This window comes from Corvus moneduloides, chromosome 1 (genome assembly GCF_009650955.1).
Source record: "Corvus moneduloides isolate bCorMon1 chromosome 1, bCorMon1.pri, whole genome shotgun sequence".
Lineage (NCBI taxonomy): Eukaryota > Metazoa > Chordata > Aves > Passeriformes > Corvidae > Corvus > Corvus moneduloides.
The window spans coordinates 9602842-9617894 of NC_045476.1; the positions used below are offsets into that span (position 1 = coordinate 9602842).

The 15053-nt window shown below is 40.8% G+C and overlaps 1 protein-coding gene across 3 annotated transcripts in view; it reads right to left on the reverse strand.

Annotated features, from left to right (window-relative positions):
* ESYT2 (extended synaptotagmin 2) overlaps positions 1-13330 on the reverse strand; it is an 83477-nt gene extending 70147 nt beyond the window's left edge. For all 3 annotated transcript variants that reach the window (XM_032099375.1, XM_032099365.1, XM_032099357.1), the window contains exon 1: positions 12846-13330. In XM_032099375.1, the coding sequence (XP_031955266.1) occupies positions 12846-13199 (354 nt within the window). In that variant the 5' untranslated portion in view covers positions 13200-13330. The remainder of the gene's footprint in view (positions 1-12845) is intronic.
* Positions 13331-15053: the final 1723 nt, after the last annotated feature.

Consider the following 15053-nt stretch of genomic DNA (forward strand, 5'->3'; position numbering starts at 1 on the left):
TGCTAAGCTTGGTGGCTATTTTTTAAAAATATTTTGAGGACTTCTGCTTTAACTGAACAGTTTAGGATTATATCGGATTTGTGTGGCAAGGTTTTGGGAGCAGGAAGAGGGTTAGGACCACAGGGGCAGCTTCTGTGACAAGTTGCCAGAAGCTTTTGCTATAGAGCTATTTCCATATTTCCCTCCCAACAGAGCCAATGCCAGCCAGCTCCAGGATGGACATGCTGTTGGCCAAGGCTGAGCCCATCAGCAACATCGGCAGCACCTCTGAGATAACTTCCTTCAGAAGAAAAAATAAGATTATTGCACAGAAGTAATTCTGTCCAGGGAAGAGAAGAGGGAAAACATGAGAAAAACAATGCTGCCGACACCAAGGTCAGTGAAGGAGGGGAGGAGGTGCTCCAGATGCCAGAGCTGAGATTCCCCTGCAGTCTGTGGAGGAGGAGGTAGTGAATCAGGAAGAAATTGAAGCTCAGGAAGGAGGGAGAGGTAGGGGGAAGGTGTTTCTAAGATATGTTTTACTTTTCATTATACTACTCTGATTTGATTGGTAAAAATCTCAGTTAATTTCCCCAATTCGAGTCTGTTTTGCCCATGTTGGTAACCGGTCAGTTATCTCTCCCCCTGTGCTTATCTCAACTCTCAAACTTTCCATTGCATTTTTCTCCCCATTCAGCTGAGGAGGGGAGTGATAGAACAACTTTGGTGAGCATTTAGCATCCAGCCAGGGTCAAACCACAACAACTGAAATTAACTTGTAAACTATGTTGGGGAAAAAAGGGTTTCTAAGATATTTATTTCAATGTCTCATTTCCGAATGTTCTCTCTCTTGTCATTGACTAATCTGAACTGCTTCAAGTCAAGAGTTTTTTCCATTTTACTTACTCAGTGGGAGATCACAATGTAAGAGCTTTTCTTACACATTGCCTTCTCCACTGGAATATGACAGACAGGAATGTTATTTCCATGTGGCTGACAATGCAAACAACCACAGTAGCAGAAAGCAGACCTGGAGTTTGTAACTTTGCTGGAAAAAGAAACTAGAACAAATGAAAACACTCAAGACAACCGGGGTTGACAAAAAGAAAAACCATTTCCCCAAGCACTGCAAATCTCCAGCAAGAAAGCAAATGACCTTGTAAATTCTTACAGGTTAAAACTAAACTAGAATCTTGTGTGTTCCATGGGAATCAAGAATCAGAACGTTACAGCAAAGGAAATTCCAAAGTGATTTGTCAGGGCTTAAAACCCATTAATTTTAGGACCACTGATGAACTAATCTTCTCTCTCTGGCATGTGGATACATTCTACTGCTTCCCGAAAAATTGAACCTACAGTTGATCAGCTTGCTCCCTGAGGAGAGCGATGTGAATCGATTTTATTTTAGTCAAGGATAAAGGCTTTAAAGCTGCAATCACTTCCACCCCTTTAGCAGTGTCTACTTGTCACTTCAAGCACAAGTAGCTCCACGTCTTACACTAAAATGTTTTACAAAATATCTGCTAAATATTCTACATCCCAAATACCAAACTCACTCGAAGTGAATGAAAATGAAAGTTTAGGTGCCTCCCACCAGAGCCAATACAGACTGTCTCCCAGTATCCCATCAAGTTTTCCTATTGCCCATTTCCCAGGTAATTGTTTAAACATCATCTAAAACTGTCCATTAGTCCTCAATGGTCCTGTCTACACTTATTACCAAACAAGAACTGCCACCTACAATTGTCTGCCACTCCTGCATCATATCCAGACCACCACTGTCCAAACCCTCTCCCCAAACCCAACAGAGGTTTAAGAACTTTGTCAGATTTACTGTCACAGTGTTGTCAGTGACTAGTACAAGAGACTTTCTCACTGGCTGTGCCAGAAAACCAAAGAGATTAGCATAAAGGCAGCAGGTAGACCAGTAACAACATGTGTGCACTGGAAGCAAACCACTGAACACTGCAATATTGTTTAAAAGAACAATTTTGTAGTTCCTCATCTCTCAAATAGCAAAATTAAAGTACACATTCTTGTATGAAAACTTTATTTGTAAACTAAGCAATCTCTAAATTAAATCTACTTTCAGGCTGTCACTATGGCTCTGTGTGTAATGGATTACCTTAATGAACTAAAAAGACCAAACTTCATTAGGGCTTTTCTTTTGGTAAATCAAAAGTAACAAAATGAACAGATTGATAACATTTTGGTTATTCACTTGAATACACAGAAGATAGGACACATGGGAAAGAAATGTCAACTATAACTGCAAAACTTTCAAATCACAAAGGAACTGAAAAACAATTGTTGGCAAATATGTTTTCTGTTATTAGACATCTATGTTAAGACCTGAAAACAACACAGGCACATAATATATGCAGCATTTTAAAAAGTTTATACATAGCCAAATGTAGAAGAAAATTAATTCCCATTATAAAGACTTACATGAACATGACAGAAATAAGTGATTTTACCAAATGAATACGGACCGTTTAGACACATTCACATCAACACTGTACTCATACCTAGCACACCCTTAAGAGAAAAAAGAAACCCAAACACTTTCAAAAGCCCAAATATCTTCCCTAAAATATAAACCAAAATATAAGCATGAACAGAGAACAAAACATTACAACAATTTAAACTAATATATTAATCTCTTTTAACACATACAAGTCAGATGACTGAACACTGGTTTTCTGTTCCCCCCCATGAAACACTCTCTTATCATTTTCTGGCTGTCATTTGATATTTAACTGGCAGAGGGTGGGTGGGTGGAAAAGCGTTCTTTTTCTAGTTCAAGTATTTTAGGAGAAAGTCATTGAGAGAGGAACACTGCTTTTTAAGATATAAATTTAGTCTGCATCATAAAATTTATTACTAGACTAAGACAACATCCTAGCCACACACAAGAGAGAATTTAGCATTCTAGTTCAACAATTAGCAAGATGAATCAACAGCCTGGAGGAGGAGGGAAAACTTGCCTCAAAACAACTACAATTTTTCAAAATTCTGGACCAGCAAGCTTGCTGCATTAGGAAATATTAACAAATGAAGAGAAAACATTTCCTAGAAGTATCATTACATTCATTATATTAACAGTCAGCTTGAAACATGCAGACAGCTCAAACAAGCTGAATACCAACTGCTCCTGAGAGTTTGCCCTGTAAGCCTGCACAAAATCTCACAGCTCAGAGCATGTCTTCTAATATTCTCCCTGCAGAAAAAAGCCGCAAGAGTTCTTGTTGAGCTTTTGGATATGAAGCTGTAAACTTATTCACTATTTTACAGAATATGCTGTGTCAAGAAGGGCATCTGACAAAGCACAGACACCGGATTTTTTCTATCAAGCTTTGCAGATCTGAAATAAGGCGTAAGAATGACATAGTACAAAGAAGCAGCAGTAATGCTTAAAATACAAAGCAAACTATGAGCTTCCTGAGCTGTAAAGTTCCATTTCAGTTCTTTCTGCAAAGTTTTTCTCCACACAATTTTTTTCAGTAAGCTATTTTAAAGATCACCTACAAACTTTAAGAGCAGAAGTGTGGATCATAACACTGCATAATTAATTCAAAACAGAGCAATCAAGGTTTTACAGCTACCGTCATGCTTCAGCATATCCTGTGTTTACTTTTGAAAATGAAACAGGAAGACACTAAATTCTTAAGACATTCACTCCCTTTCTTCCCACCTTCCCACTAAGGATTGACAATGACAAGACAATGGATTGTCAATATGTTTATTTTTACATTTGGCGTTACATCTTTCAAAATTTTCTCAGAGGAAACTATTTCAGTCTGCTTGGATAATTCACTGAGGCAGTATCTAACTAAAGGAATGCCAACAAAGGTTATGAAAACAATAGTGTAGTCTGTACCAGACTCTCTCAACTGAAGTTTTCACATAAACAGATGCCAACAGTTACGCAATTTATATTGCAAATATAAATCTCTCAGGTGAAAGTGCTGCAACTGAACTAATGTAAACTCAACCCATGCTGCTATATGATAAGGACAGCCAAATGACAATGCAATTCTTGTCTGTCATATGACAGTTATTTTCAGCCAAGTAAAACTAGTTTTGTATTTCTAGTATAGTAACAACTCCATGGTACACAAATCCAGACTGCTTCAGCTGAAAACCGTTAGTCCTGTTTCAGATTTTCAGCTCTTAAGGAGAATTTCGTAGTCACATCAGGGTGTAGCAGACAAAACTTTGTGCAATGACTCATTATATGGGAACGCTGGTCTTACAAAGCTTATTTATATAACAGGAGTTCCATTTGAAAAATAGTGTGTTTTAACGTTTGCTGCACAGAACTTTTAATACTATCTATTTAGTTGACAGGCATCCAAATGATTTAAAAGGTGTCACTGCCTCCCACAAAACACTTCTCTACAGACAACCTTTTAAAACTTTTTTTCTTGCTAGTACACTTAATATTTAAGCAAATACTTGTATTTTATGCAGAAAAGATTTCTTAAAATTTGTAAGCCGTAACTGGAGACTGAGCTATTTTAAATGACAGCTTAAAACAAAAATAAAAATTATAGAATAATTCAGGTAAGAAGTGACTTGTGGAGTTCATCCAATCCAACCACGCACTAAAAACTGGGTCAACTTTAAAGCTGAGTCAAAATACTGAGAGTTTATATGCTCAGTGATTAGATATGTTGACACATCTGTTAAAATGTTATAAAAGAAGTTAGATATGCAAATTGACATTATAAACAGCTCAAATTCAAACTTTGTTTCCCCACAAATATACCTCAGCAGCATTATTTGCCACCCTTTTTCTAAGAAAAGCTTCTTTGTGCAGGCCATTTCTCCATCTCACTTTAAACCTGAGCACAGGCTTCCGCCACTCCCCTTTCGTAGGCACTGGCACTTGTGTGGTCTCACAGTAAACTCATGAAACTCATCCAGCTGAACACCCAACTTGGCAGAAAACTCACAATTAGTTGGCCAAGTAAATTCTAATGTTGGCACAAGGTGGCACTGGGAAAGTGCAGTTGGATGCAGAACATCCTTTTTGTGAGAAGTGTACATTTACTTCATTTTGAAACTGCAGAATCAGGCCCTTTACTAACCCCCCGATCCTCTCTGCAACAAGCATACAGGAGTGCAGAGCAGAGCCTACGAACAAAATTTAAATTCTCCTAAACAAGGACCAAGTGGAAAGAAGCTTTAAAATTCTCGCTGCTGCTCCAACTTTTAACTGTATCACAGGAAGCACACAGAGAGAACAAAACCAAACCAACCAACCAACAAAAACCTGTGTCATTTAAAATGAAAGGAAATAACAACTCCACCAATGTAACAAAGACTGAAAGACTGGTACATGAAGCTTGTTAAAGCTGTTGGGAATAAAACATTAGAAGTAGGCTGGGGATGGGGATCAAATTATGCGAAAGAAAGCTGAGGAGCACCTCTTTTCCTCCCTGTCCCAGGCGCTCTATTAATGGGATTCAAGAGGAGATGGGACACAGCTTCTCATCTGAACCCTGATATCAGGATGGAAATTATACAGGCCTTTATAAAGGAACTAGGGATCAAAAGGTATCTTGAAAAGCTGAGGTAAATGGAACAGATTTAGCAAGGCAAGGATTCCTAATTCTTGAACCTTGCTTTTGTAATGAGAGGACCCTACAAAGCAAGTTAAATCTGAACTAATTCTAGTCAATGGAGAAGCCTACTATCAGATACTTCCCTAGCTGATGGGGCAAGTTTGTACAACCTCTCTTTCCACGCCTGACGATCCATTATTGGCAGCTAAGAAACAGAAAGAACGTGGCATATGCCAGAAAAAAAAAAAAACACCAACAAATTGAAGTTAGCTATTTTCAAAAAATAAACACACATCTTTAATTACACTATCATCTTTTCCCACCCACCCCAAGAGAACTTTATTCTTACCCAGTGAGAGGTCAAGGCCTCCTCAAAAAAAGTTAAGGCTGTCTAAGAAATGAAAGTGCAGATCTTCTTTCTTTTGATTTACAAAAAAAGAAAAGCATTTAGTGCACAGCAGATGGAACCAAAGGGTCCTGGATCAGTTCATGCTATCTTGGAAACTACCAAGTCTGTCAAACATATAAATGTTGTTTTACCATTTCACACACTTTTAGCAAATTCTTGGTTTAATTCCTCCCTCTTGTTTCTTATCAAACATTTGCTTTCTAAACTTCACAGAACTCTCTCCTTATTCAACTGAAAAGTCTTACCCAGAATCAAAATGCCGTATGATCTAAAAGTTATACAAATGATAAAGTGTCAGACTTCTCTAAACAGTTCAGTTTCAGAATTTACTGAATTCAAAGAGTTGTTTTAAAAAAAAAAAACACTCTCCCCCTCTTCTTATCAAAATACTGTTTCTCCACTTCTATTTACATTTGATTCTATGTGGAACACACCAGCTCAGTATAGCCTTTATTTTCGTTAAATGTTCACAAACAGCAGCCAAAGATAAGGATTTAATTTTCTTCTTTGAAGTGGCGCAGTATTTACCCTGAATGTGCAGAAATGGCTCTACACATACTGCCTTTGAAATTCGGCTGCCCTTTCAAGCTTGGTACATAACCCTTAGAAGCTGGCCCCTGCTAGGCCACAGGAAAGCTCTGAAGCTGCTGGTGGGGTGTCCATTCTCCACTTCCTTACGAAAGGGTAGTATCAGACTTAATTTATATTGTCCAAGAGTAGAGAAAAGCAAAAAGAAAGCTATCACAGGTCAAACAACTCTGTATCTAAACTAGCAATATCTCATACCAAATGTATTATTTCTCTAGTACATCCAGAAGAATCATATCCTTTTATTGATTTCCTTTTATGTACATATCAAAACATACTAAATCAGTGGTACAGATTAACTCATAACCATTAACTTCTGCTATCAGAATCTTATATATTGCTGTAAGACTGACAAACTGGTTTCAGACACTACAGAGGATATTTAGAAATTAGCGTTCTTTTAAAACTCAGTATTATTTTAAAGTTAAAAAAAAAAAAAAAAAACAGATTCAGTACAGGTATATGGTCAGCATAAAATTGTTGCAAGCTCAGAAGAAGTTACACCATTTCAGCAACTAGAAAACTAGTGATGAATTGATAAATGGGAGATAAATAATTCCGTTTATATCAAAGGTTAAGTCAAGGAACTTTATCTGACCAGAAACAAAATGTCACCTCTTCTTTCATTTTGAAGAAAAAGAACAGGACACCAAAGAATTGTTTTAGTTACTTAGAATTTATAAAATGGGTTTTCATTACAAAAGTGCAATGAAAATGTTTTGACAATAACCCTGATTCAACTTTATTTCCCAGAGGGCTCTCATGTTAAAAAAAAAAATCTTAGAATGCATAGCCCACCAACTGTGATGTGCCAACAATCTCAAAAAGCAGTAGTAATTTAAAGTGAGAAGAATCTTGCTGAAGAGGCAAAAAAGGTTGACTGTTATCCTAGATTTATTTTTCCTTCCATAAAACCTCAGTCTGTACAGACAAGATCTTTCTGACTTGTGCATTTTCAAATACGGTTAAAGCTGGGCTAGTCCTTATATGCAACGGCACTTAGGCATGGAAACAATACTAGCAGACCACAACACAAAATTTAAAAATACCAAACAAGCAAACAAAAAAAACCTAAAGAGACTAGTATGCATCTTCCCTAGTTCAGACAAACTGCATATATAAAGAACATATCTGCAGTAGTCCCAAAACTCAGTAATCATTTTTATGTAATAATGATTTGTTAGATGAAAAAAGAATGTATTATACACACATATTTAGAAGGCCTGTGTCATCTACATAGAGTTCAAGAGGCATACTAATACTTTTAGGCTGATGTTTTTCTTCAGTAGTTTGATACCATGTTCATAAACATCAGCTCAACATGTGGGTTTCTACCATAAATATTTTGGAAAGGGATCTTTATATATGAATCACATAGTGAAGCTCACCACATTACTACATGAGAGAAGGTGTTTTGGGACAGACATCATCTCAGCACAGCTTTAACACTCTCACCTTGAAAACTCTGGGAAACAGGGAGATAGGATCAATTGTCCAATATCTTTTTTTTTTCCTTTGGTTCTCCATTTCCAAACCCATCATTTACATTTCTTCTAACTATGGGGTACTCTTAGGATGTCACTCAGGTTACCTGAATTTCAAGAAGTAATACTGAACAAATTAAACTTCTTCCTTTAAGAAGAATGCCTAACCACAAAAACACACACAACCCACAATACACATACGTACATATTCATACACTATGAATCAGCTAGAACAGAAGGCAGTTTAAAATGAAAAATAATCAGGCAGAAGAAGGACACAGAGTTCAGCTGTTAAGTACTCACAAGTTATTACTCTATTCTTACTCACACCTCTTCACCCTTTCCAGATGCAGCCTGGCAGCCCGGAGCAATGGCCACCTACCCAGAGCAGTAACCACTACCCAAACTGATTACATTCTGCTTAACATTAAGTTACCATATATGGGAGTAATTCTTCTTAACAAATCACCCCTTGGTAAGTTCCATCTAACATGCTCAACTAAGTTGGAGAAAGGATCAGAAGAATGTGTCACAGCGTCTCAGTGTCTTCAAATTCCATAAGATATATAAAAATCCTCCTACAGTTCCTACAGCTGCAGCAATAACAGCATTAACCAAAAGTATAATGAGAAGTTAAGAGGAACATCTTTTTCTTCTATAGCAAATAAAAACATGCATTGAATAGCAGAAGTCCACCTGTTTATCAAGTTTACTGAGTACATAACATCCATCAGCAGGGGATTCTTTGGAGATTCCTGTCCTGAACTTTCTATCTAAGATCTAGTTAGCAAGTTTGATTCTGTATCATTAAGAAATCTTCATATGAAATACACATAAGAGCATAACCACCTTAACCTTCTCCGCAAATGTCACTCAGTACAGGTGTGATCCTGCAGTTAGAGCAACCAAATCACTTTTCTATTACAAATGCTGGCTCTGCCTTTCCAATACCAGTAAAAACCAAAGTCTTTGTTGCTCTAACCATGTAATTGGACATTATCTCCTTCCACTAGGTGTAGCAGTGGTACAGCAGTTCAGTGGTGACCCACAATACCCACAATCTGCAAAAACTTCATACAGCTTCCCAAGAAAAAGGAGACCTACCAGATTTCTTTACAATAGTACTGCAAATCAGTTTAATTAAAAAGATGATGACACCTACTTAGACTTAGGCAGGCTTTTTTCCTTTTTCTTGAGTAGATGAGAAAATAAAACAAGAGGGAAAAAAAAACCAACAACAAACAAAACCATAAAAATCACTCCAAACTAGAGCAGAAACTTAAGCAAGTATGTAGGACCCAAAATGCCACAGCAGACTTATAATTAGTATTTTAGCATGTCACTACTTTTACTACAATTGCATACAGTATTTCAGTTTCTGTATAATACATGCTTAAGTTTACAAAAAATTGTCTAAATCTGTTTTCAGAATCAATTCTTTAAAAATGCTAAGATTTCTTGCTATTGTGGTCACCTGCTGATTGTTGACAGACTGCACACAGATACAGCTTCTGGTACCAGGCCAAACTTACATTTAAGCTGGGGAAAACAAATTCAGCATGGCTTTTTATCTGTATATTCAAGAAAACAGGAGCCAAAGTTTCACTGATCAAAAAACATGTTGAACATGCTATGTTGTCAAGTCATGAAAGTGGCACTAAGCAACAAGAACCACCCCTAAAATGGAAAAATTAGATCAACTTTTTCAGCTTATCTGAGAAAGAACAAAGTAAATTTGTTATACACCTTAGATTATTATTTCCATTACCATTTTTAAAGTAAAAGGTAACATGATACCTGGCCTTTAAAAACTTAAAGAGTCCTGGTTTCCTACCTTTGCTCCTCTATGTAGTGATACTTAAACTGCCACTTTCCTTATATATTTTTGTTTCTAAATTACATTCATTCCAGTATAAAATACAACTAGTGCATAAAAACGCTGCAAATAAAGGGGAAATGTCTTTATCTAAAGACCTTTTTATGTCTTAAAATGTCTTTAAATAAAGACCATTTTGATCTCCAGTTCCTTCTCATTGTAAGTTCTGCTGCCTAGTTTTAAATTATTTGGAAAATAATTTAAACCTCTGCTCCATCCCACCCCATATAATCCATGACATCTTTCAAATATGCAGCAGAGCTATAACTACATGTCAACAAGTCTATGAAGACAGATCTTATTTTTTTAAGACAGTAAACACAGTATTTTTCAGCGCATACTTTTTTGCAGTTAATTCTGTGTTTACATTTTAAGTAACGTAACTTCTATTCATGTTGAATTAATTCACTTTACATGCACAGTATAGAATATTCCTGCTCTGTAACCACCTGCTTATCGAAGAAGCAAATCTAATACTGCCAGCAGAAAAACATTCTCCTGAAATAATCGCTTTCTTAAAAATAAATAACTCAGTGCAGTATTACTGAGTACATAATATGAACCACTAAAGCAACAGATGATACCAAGGTGTGTGGGGGAAAGGGAGTCATACCTAACACACAAAGCTAAAGCCCTTCTCCAATCACGGGCACAGAAAAACGCCACATGTCATATAAATCTTTGAGATACCACATAATTTAGTTGAAAAATGGTTTATTACACCGCAGTTTCAGTCCCAGAAGAGAACAAAGTTTCCTATATTTAAAACACAGCACTGTCCTACTCAAGTAATTTAAAGTTTATTTCCATGATCAGAAACCAAGGGAAAATACTTCAGTTTGGAGTTCACACTGAGATGGATAAAGCTGATCCCTATTAGAGAAGTCAGGTTCCATCCAGCAGCTCTTATTTCAAACAGACACACTACAGAAGCAGTATTAAGACTCATATAAACGTTAAGGACTATGACAGCAGACAATGAAGACCACTTTTGATTTAAGTGGGCCTTCAGTTTTCAGAAGTCTTCTGTTTTCCAGATTACATTTATTCCGGACGCTACTTTTATTTGAAAGAATGATGCTTCCAGAACATAGCAAATACATCAGCTGAAAGAACCAAGACTGCTAAAATTTAAGAATATGGATAAAGAGGGAGAAAAAAATAACAAAAAAATCTACATCCATCTGCCAACTGGTGTGTGAGAAGAACACACACTTTTGGAAAACCTTGCATATTGATCAGTTGCTTTCTCACGATGCCGTAGGATATATGCAGGTACTTGCAGCCAGCACTTGATTTTTTTGCTTCTGACTTCAGTCAGAAGGCCCCTTTCTAAATCTTTAGTTATTTGGACAACTCCACACAGAAATTAATGGCCATGTTATCAAAGGTAACAAATTGAAACTTCAAACCCATAGCACTAAGCCTGAATATCTACGGCTTAGTTACCAGCAGATTGTTACTATATACAACTCTCCACTACAAATCTCGCTTCAATTAATTCATTTTAAATGCATCAAGTCAGAATACCTCCATTATATTGCTGCGTGATTACAGGACAAACCAAACACAACACACAAGTACTGTAAGAGCTATTTACTGCATCATCTCTGCTTCAAGAGGTAAAACCATTTAATATTTCCTGTACACTGTACTCATTTTTATCATGATCTTCCACCAGAACTTTGGCAAAAGATAGAATAAAAGAGGAGTAAAAGACTCCTGTCTCACACCTACCCACTCTATTCTCTCCTATAATTTCCTTAGTAGAGCTAGAACAGGTCACATCAGGTATTGCAATCTGATTACATGAAAACGGCTGCATGGACTCTTTATCATCTCCGTACTGCTGGATGCACAGTCACTGCAAAGAGTCCCTAGGAGAGATGTGAGTGACTATAGGTCAGGAGCAGAGAGTAGTCAATAAAGGAATCGCACGGAAAGAATCAGCAGAAACCCTCAAGACTTCAAGTACAGGTACTAAGAGAGCAGCAAGCTCTGCACAGCCCATCACAGGGGAAAAGCAGAGCACAGGGAGGCCTGGATGCACACTGGTACTGGCACTAGCAGCTGGCAGCTGCATCAAAAACATCATTAATCCTCCAAAGAAGAAATTACAAAGAAAAGGTGTTCAACTTTGAAGCTGGATTTCAGCTAAAAAAAGTAAGCAACGTTAGTTATGAAGACTTATTAGAAAGCCTGAAACTTTCAAAGGAAGATTTGGAGAAAGCATTTTAAAACTCCACATCAATCTACAAATAAAGCCACCACAGCCCTTGTACCTTAGCCCTCATGTCACAGCCCTGGAACCACTCAGAAACACCACCTCACTTCTGTTTCACCCCCATTTGGTAACACTTCACTGAAAGCCCTAACAACGTTAAGAGCCCGATTGTTTTTCCCTCTCATCTCAACTTTTTAAGGAACGGCCCAAGCCACGACATCCGCGTTCTGTAGAGAGACCGTGCTAGAGCAAAGCCGTGCGCGTCACTGGCACCTGAGGGGAAAGAAACCCAAACGCTGCAGTAAAGTTTATTTCTGCGAGGGTAAACCCTGGCCACGGCAGGCTCAGGCTGTCACCGCCGCCAGCGCCGCGGGCGTAGCAGAGCGGGCGGCGGGGACAGGGACAGGCCACCCCGGCGGAGGGAGAGAGAGAGGCAAGGGACACCCTGCCCGCCCGCTCCCGCCGCTGAACACCGTCTCAGAAGAGGCTGGCGAACCGGGACAGGCAGCTATGGGACGCGGGAGATGCAATGCCCTCACCCCTCCCGCCAGGCCGGCTCTGGGGCTCCGGCCTCCGGCCTGTGGCGCAGCCCCGCGTGCCGGGGCGGGGGGCACCGCCGCGGGGGAGGGTGTCACGCAGGTCCCGGGGAGGTAACAGGCCCCGGCCCGCCGGGCGCGGGTGCTCCCGGCAGCGCCGAAGGGTGTTGGCCACTCACCCACGCAGGCAGATCCGCGGAGGAGACGCTGAGCCGCACCGCCTCCTCCTCGTCCTCCAGGAAGGCGAGCGCCCGGCCCAGGCGGGAGCTCTTGCCGCCGCGGTGCCTGCGGATCCAGAAGAGCCCGCACAGGGCGATGAGCACCCAGCTGAAGCTCAGCCCCAGGTAGCCCAGCACATACACGGGGAAGATCAGCACGAAGCTCCTCGCAAACTGCGACACCAAGCCCGTCACGTCCACGCTCAGCAGCGGTGGAGGCGACTCCGGCACAGGGTCCGCAGCCGCCGCGTTCTCCGCAGCGGGATCCGCGGCGGACCCCGCGCCGGGGGGCTGCTTAGCGCCTGCCCCGCTCATGCTACCGCAGCGGCGGCTCCTACTGCTGCTGCCGCTCCTCCCGCTGCTCCTCCTCCTGGGGCGCTGGCGGCGAGCGGGCAGGGGGCAGGGCGGTGGCGGCAGCGCCGCCTCGCATCCCGCGCCCGGCCCCGCTCACCGCGCTCCGGCACCACCCGCTGCCGCTTCCGGGCTTGGCCGGCCCAGCTCCGACCGCCGCTGCCGCCCGGAGGAGGCGGCTCGGCCCGGCCGCCGCTATTGGCGCCCGGCCGCCGCACGAACGCCTCTGCCCGCCACCTCCCCCGCCCCGGGCAGCCTCTTCCCCTCCCCTCCGCTGCTCGCTCATCCCTCCCTCGCAGGCCTGCCCGGCAAGCGCGGGTTCGCACCGCCGCCGGGACCCGCGTCCGCTCGGGTCCCCCGCCCGGCTGCGCTCGGGGCCACGGCCATCACTGCGCGGCCTCCGGGAATGCGGGAAGAGGAGCGCGGCTCTGGGGGGCACCGCGAGGAAAGGGCTCTTGGTGGGTGGCAGGAGCAGGACGAGCGTGCCAAGGCGTGTGTGCACTTCCTCATGGGCAAACCACACCGTCTCCCATTCTCTTCAGTCACGTATGCGGTTGTATGGTTTCTACCTGTTACGCCCTTCGATAACAGCCTTCGTGTCTCTCTTTGTTCCTTGTTGATGGGTATTATTAAAGGAGAGACTGATCAATGCCTCAGAGGAACCAGACGCTGGTCACTCCGCGTCTTAGTTACAACAGCTGCTTCCTGAAGCTTTGCTCACATAAAGCTGCCTCCTCTGTCATCTTGTTAACCCACACGAGTACCGAGGATGGCACCCACTGTTTCGGGATTTGTTAAACTGAAAAAAACTGATTTTACAACAGGTTTGTGTCCTATATCCCTTTAACACCTGGTTCCCACATCATTCCTCCTATCATTCCTTTATCTTTTCAAATAATGTAGCCACCAGTTTCGTAAGAGGCAGCTGTTGCTTGTCCTTAGCTCTGTCCTTATCAGCTTGCTGGTACACACTCACTGATAAAACTCAGCATTTACCACGAGTTTGGGTTTTTTTTTTCTTTTGGCTTTAAATAGCTGACTTTTCACTTAGTGGGAATGAGGGTTCTTTCTCCTCTCTTCAAATGCCAATGTTCACACAATGTGTAGGACTTTGAGACTTAATATTTGCAGGCAGGGATGAGGGGAGAATGACTTTAGCCCATAGTCTGAAAAGTTATGAAAACACACACAAGTGGACAAATAGGAAAGCTGTATAAGCTTCACTTTATTAAGAAGTGAAAGTAACCTCATCTCAATTATCCAGAGAAAGTTGAAAAGGCAATGGCATCAAAGGGAAAGTTGTTTGCTTCGTGCTGCACAGCAGAATTGGAAAAAGAATCTGTATTTTGACAACTGAATGTGGTGTTCTGTTTTCTCTTCTTTCCAAAATCCCTCCATGCCTGCCATCAGACTCAATGGACCACTTTAAGCTAAAACATTTTCTGGCCATAGACTCATGCTGCTCTTCTGTACTTCCTCTTTACCATTGACAGTGTATGTTTCCCATCTGTGTATTAGGTTACTAAGGATGAAAATTCAGAAGAACCAAATAATAAAAAAAGAAGTAACAAAATCAGTGATTTACTACTAGGTGGCAATCCAAGCTTTCAAATAACAATTTACTTTAGGCCTTCTAGAGAACTCAAAACACCTACAGGCTCTAACCATGAGGGAACTGAAGAGCAGCATGAAACCCTAGAAAATTCTGTGACCTTAAACTGAGGATATCAAGTATGATGCTGTGACCCCTTTGGACACCAGTGAAATTAACTACAGTAAATCTGGGTGATTTTTTGCATTTATTGAATTCCTCTTCTT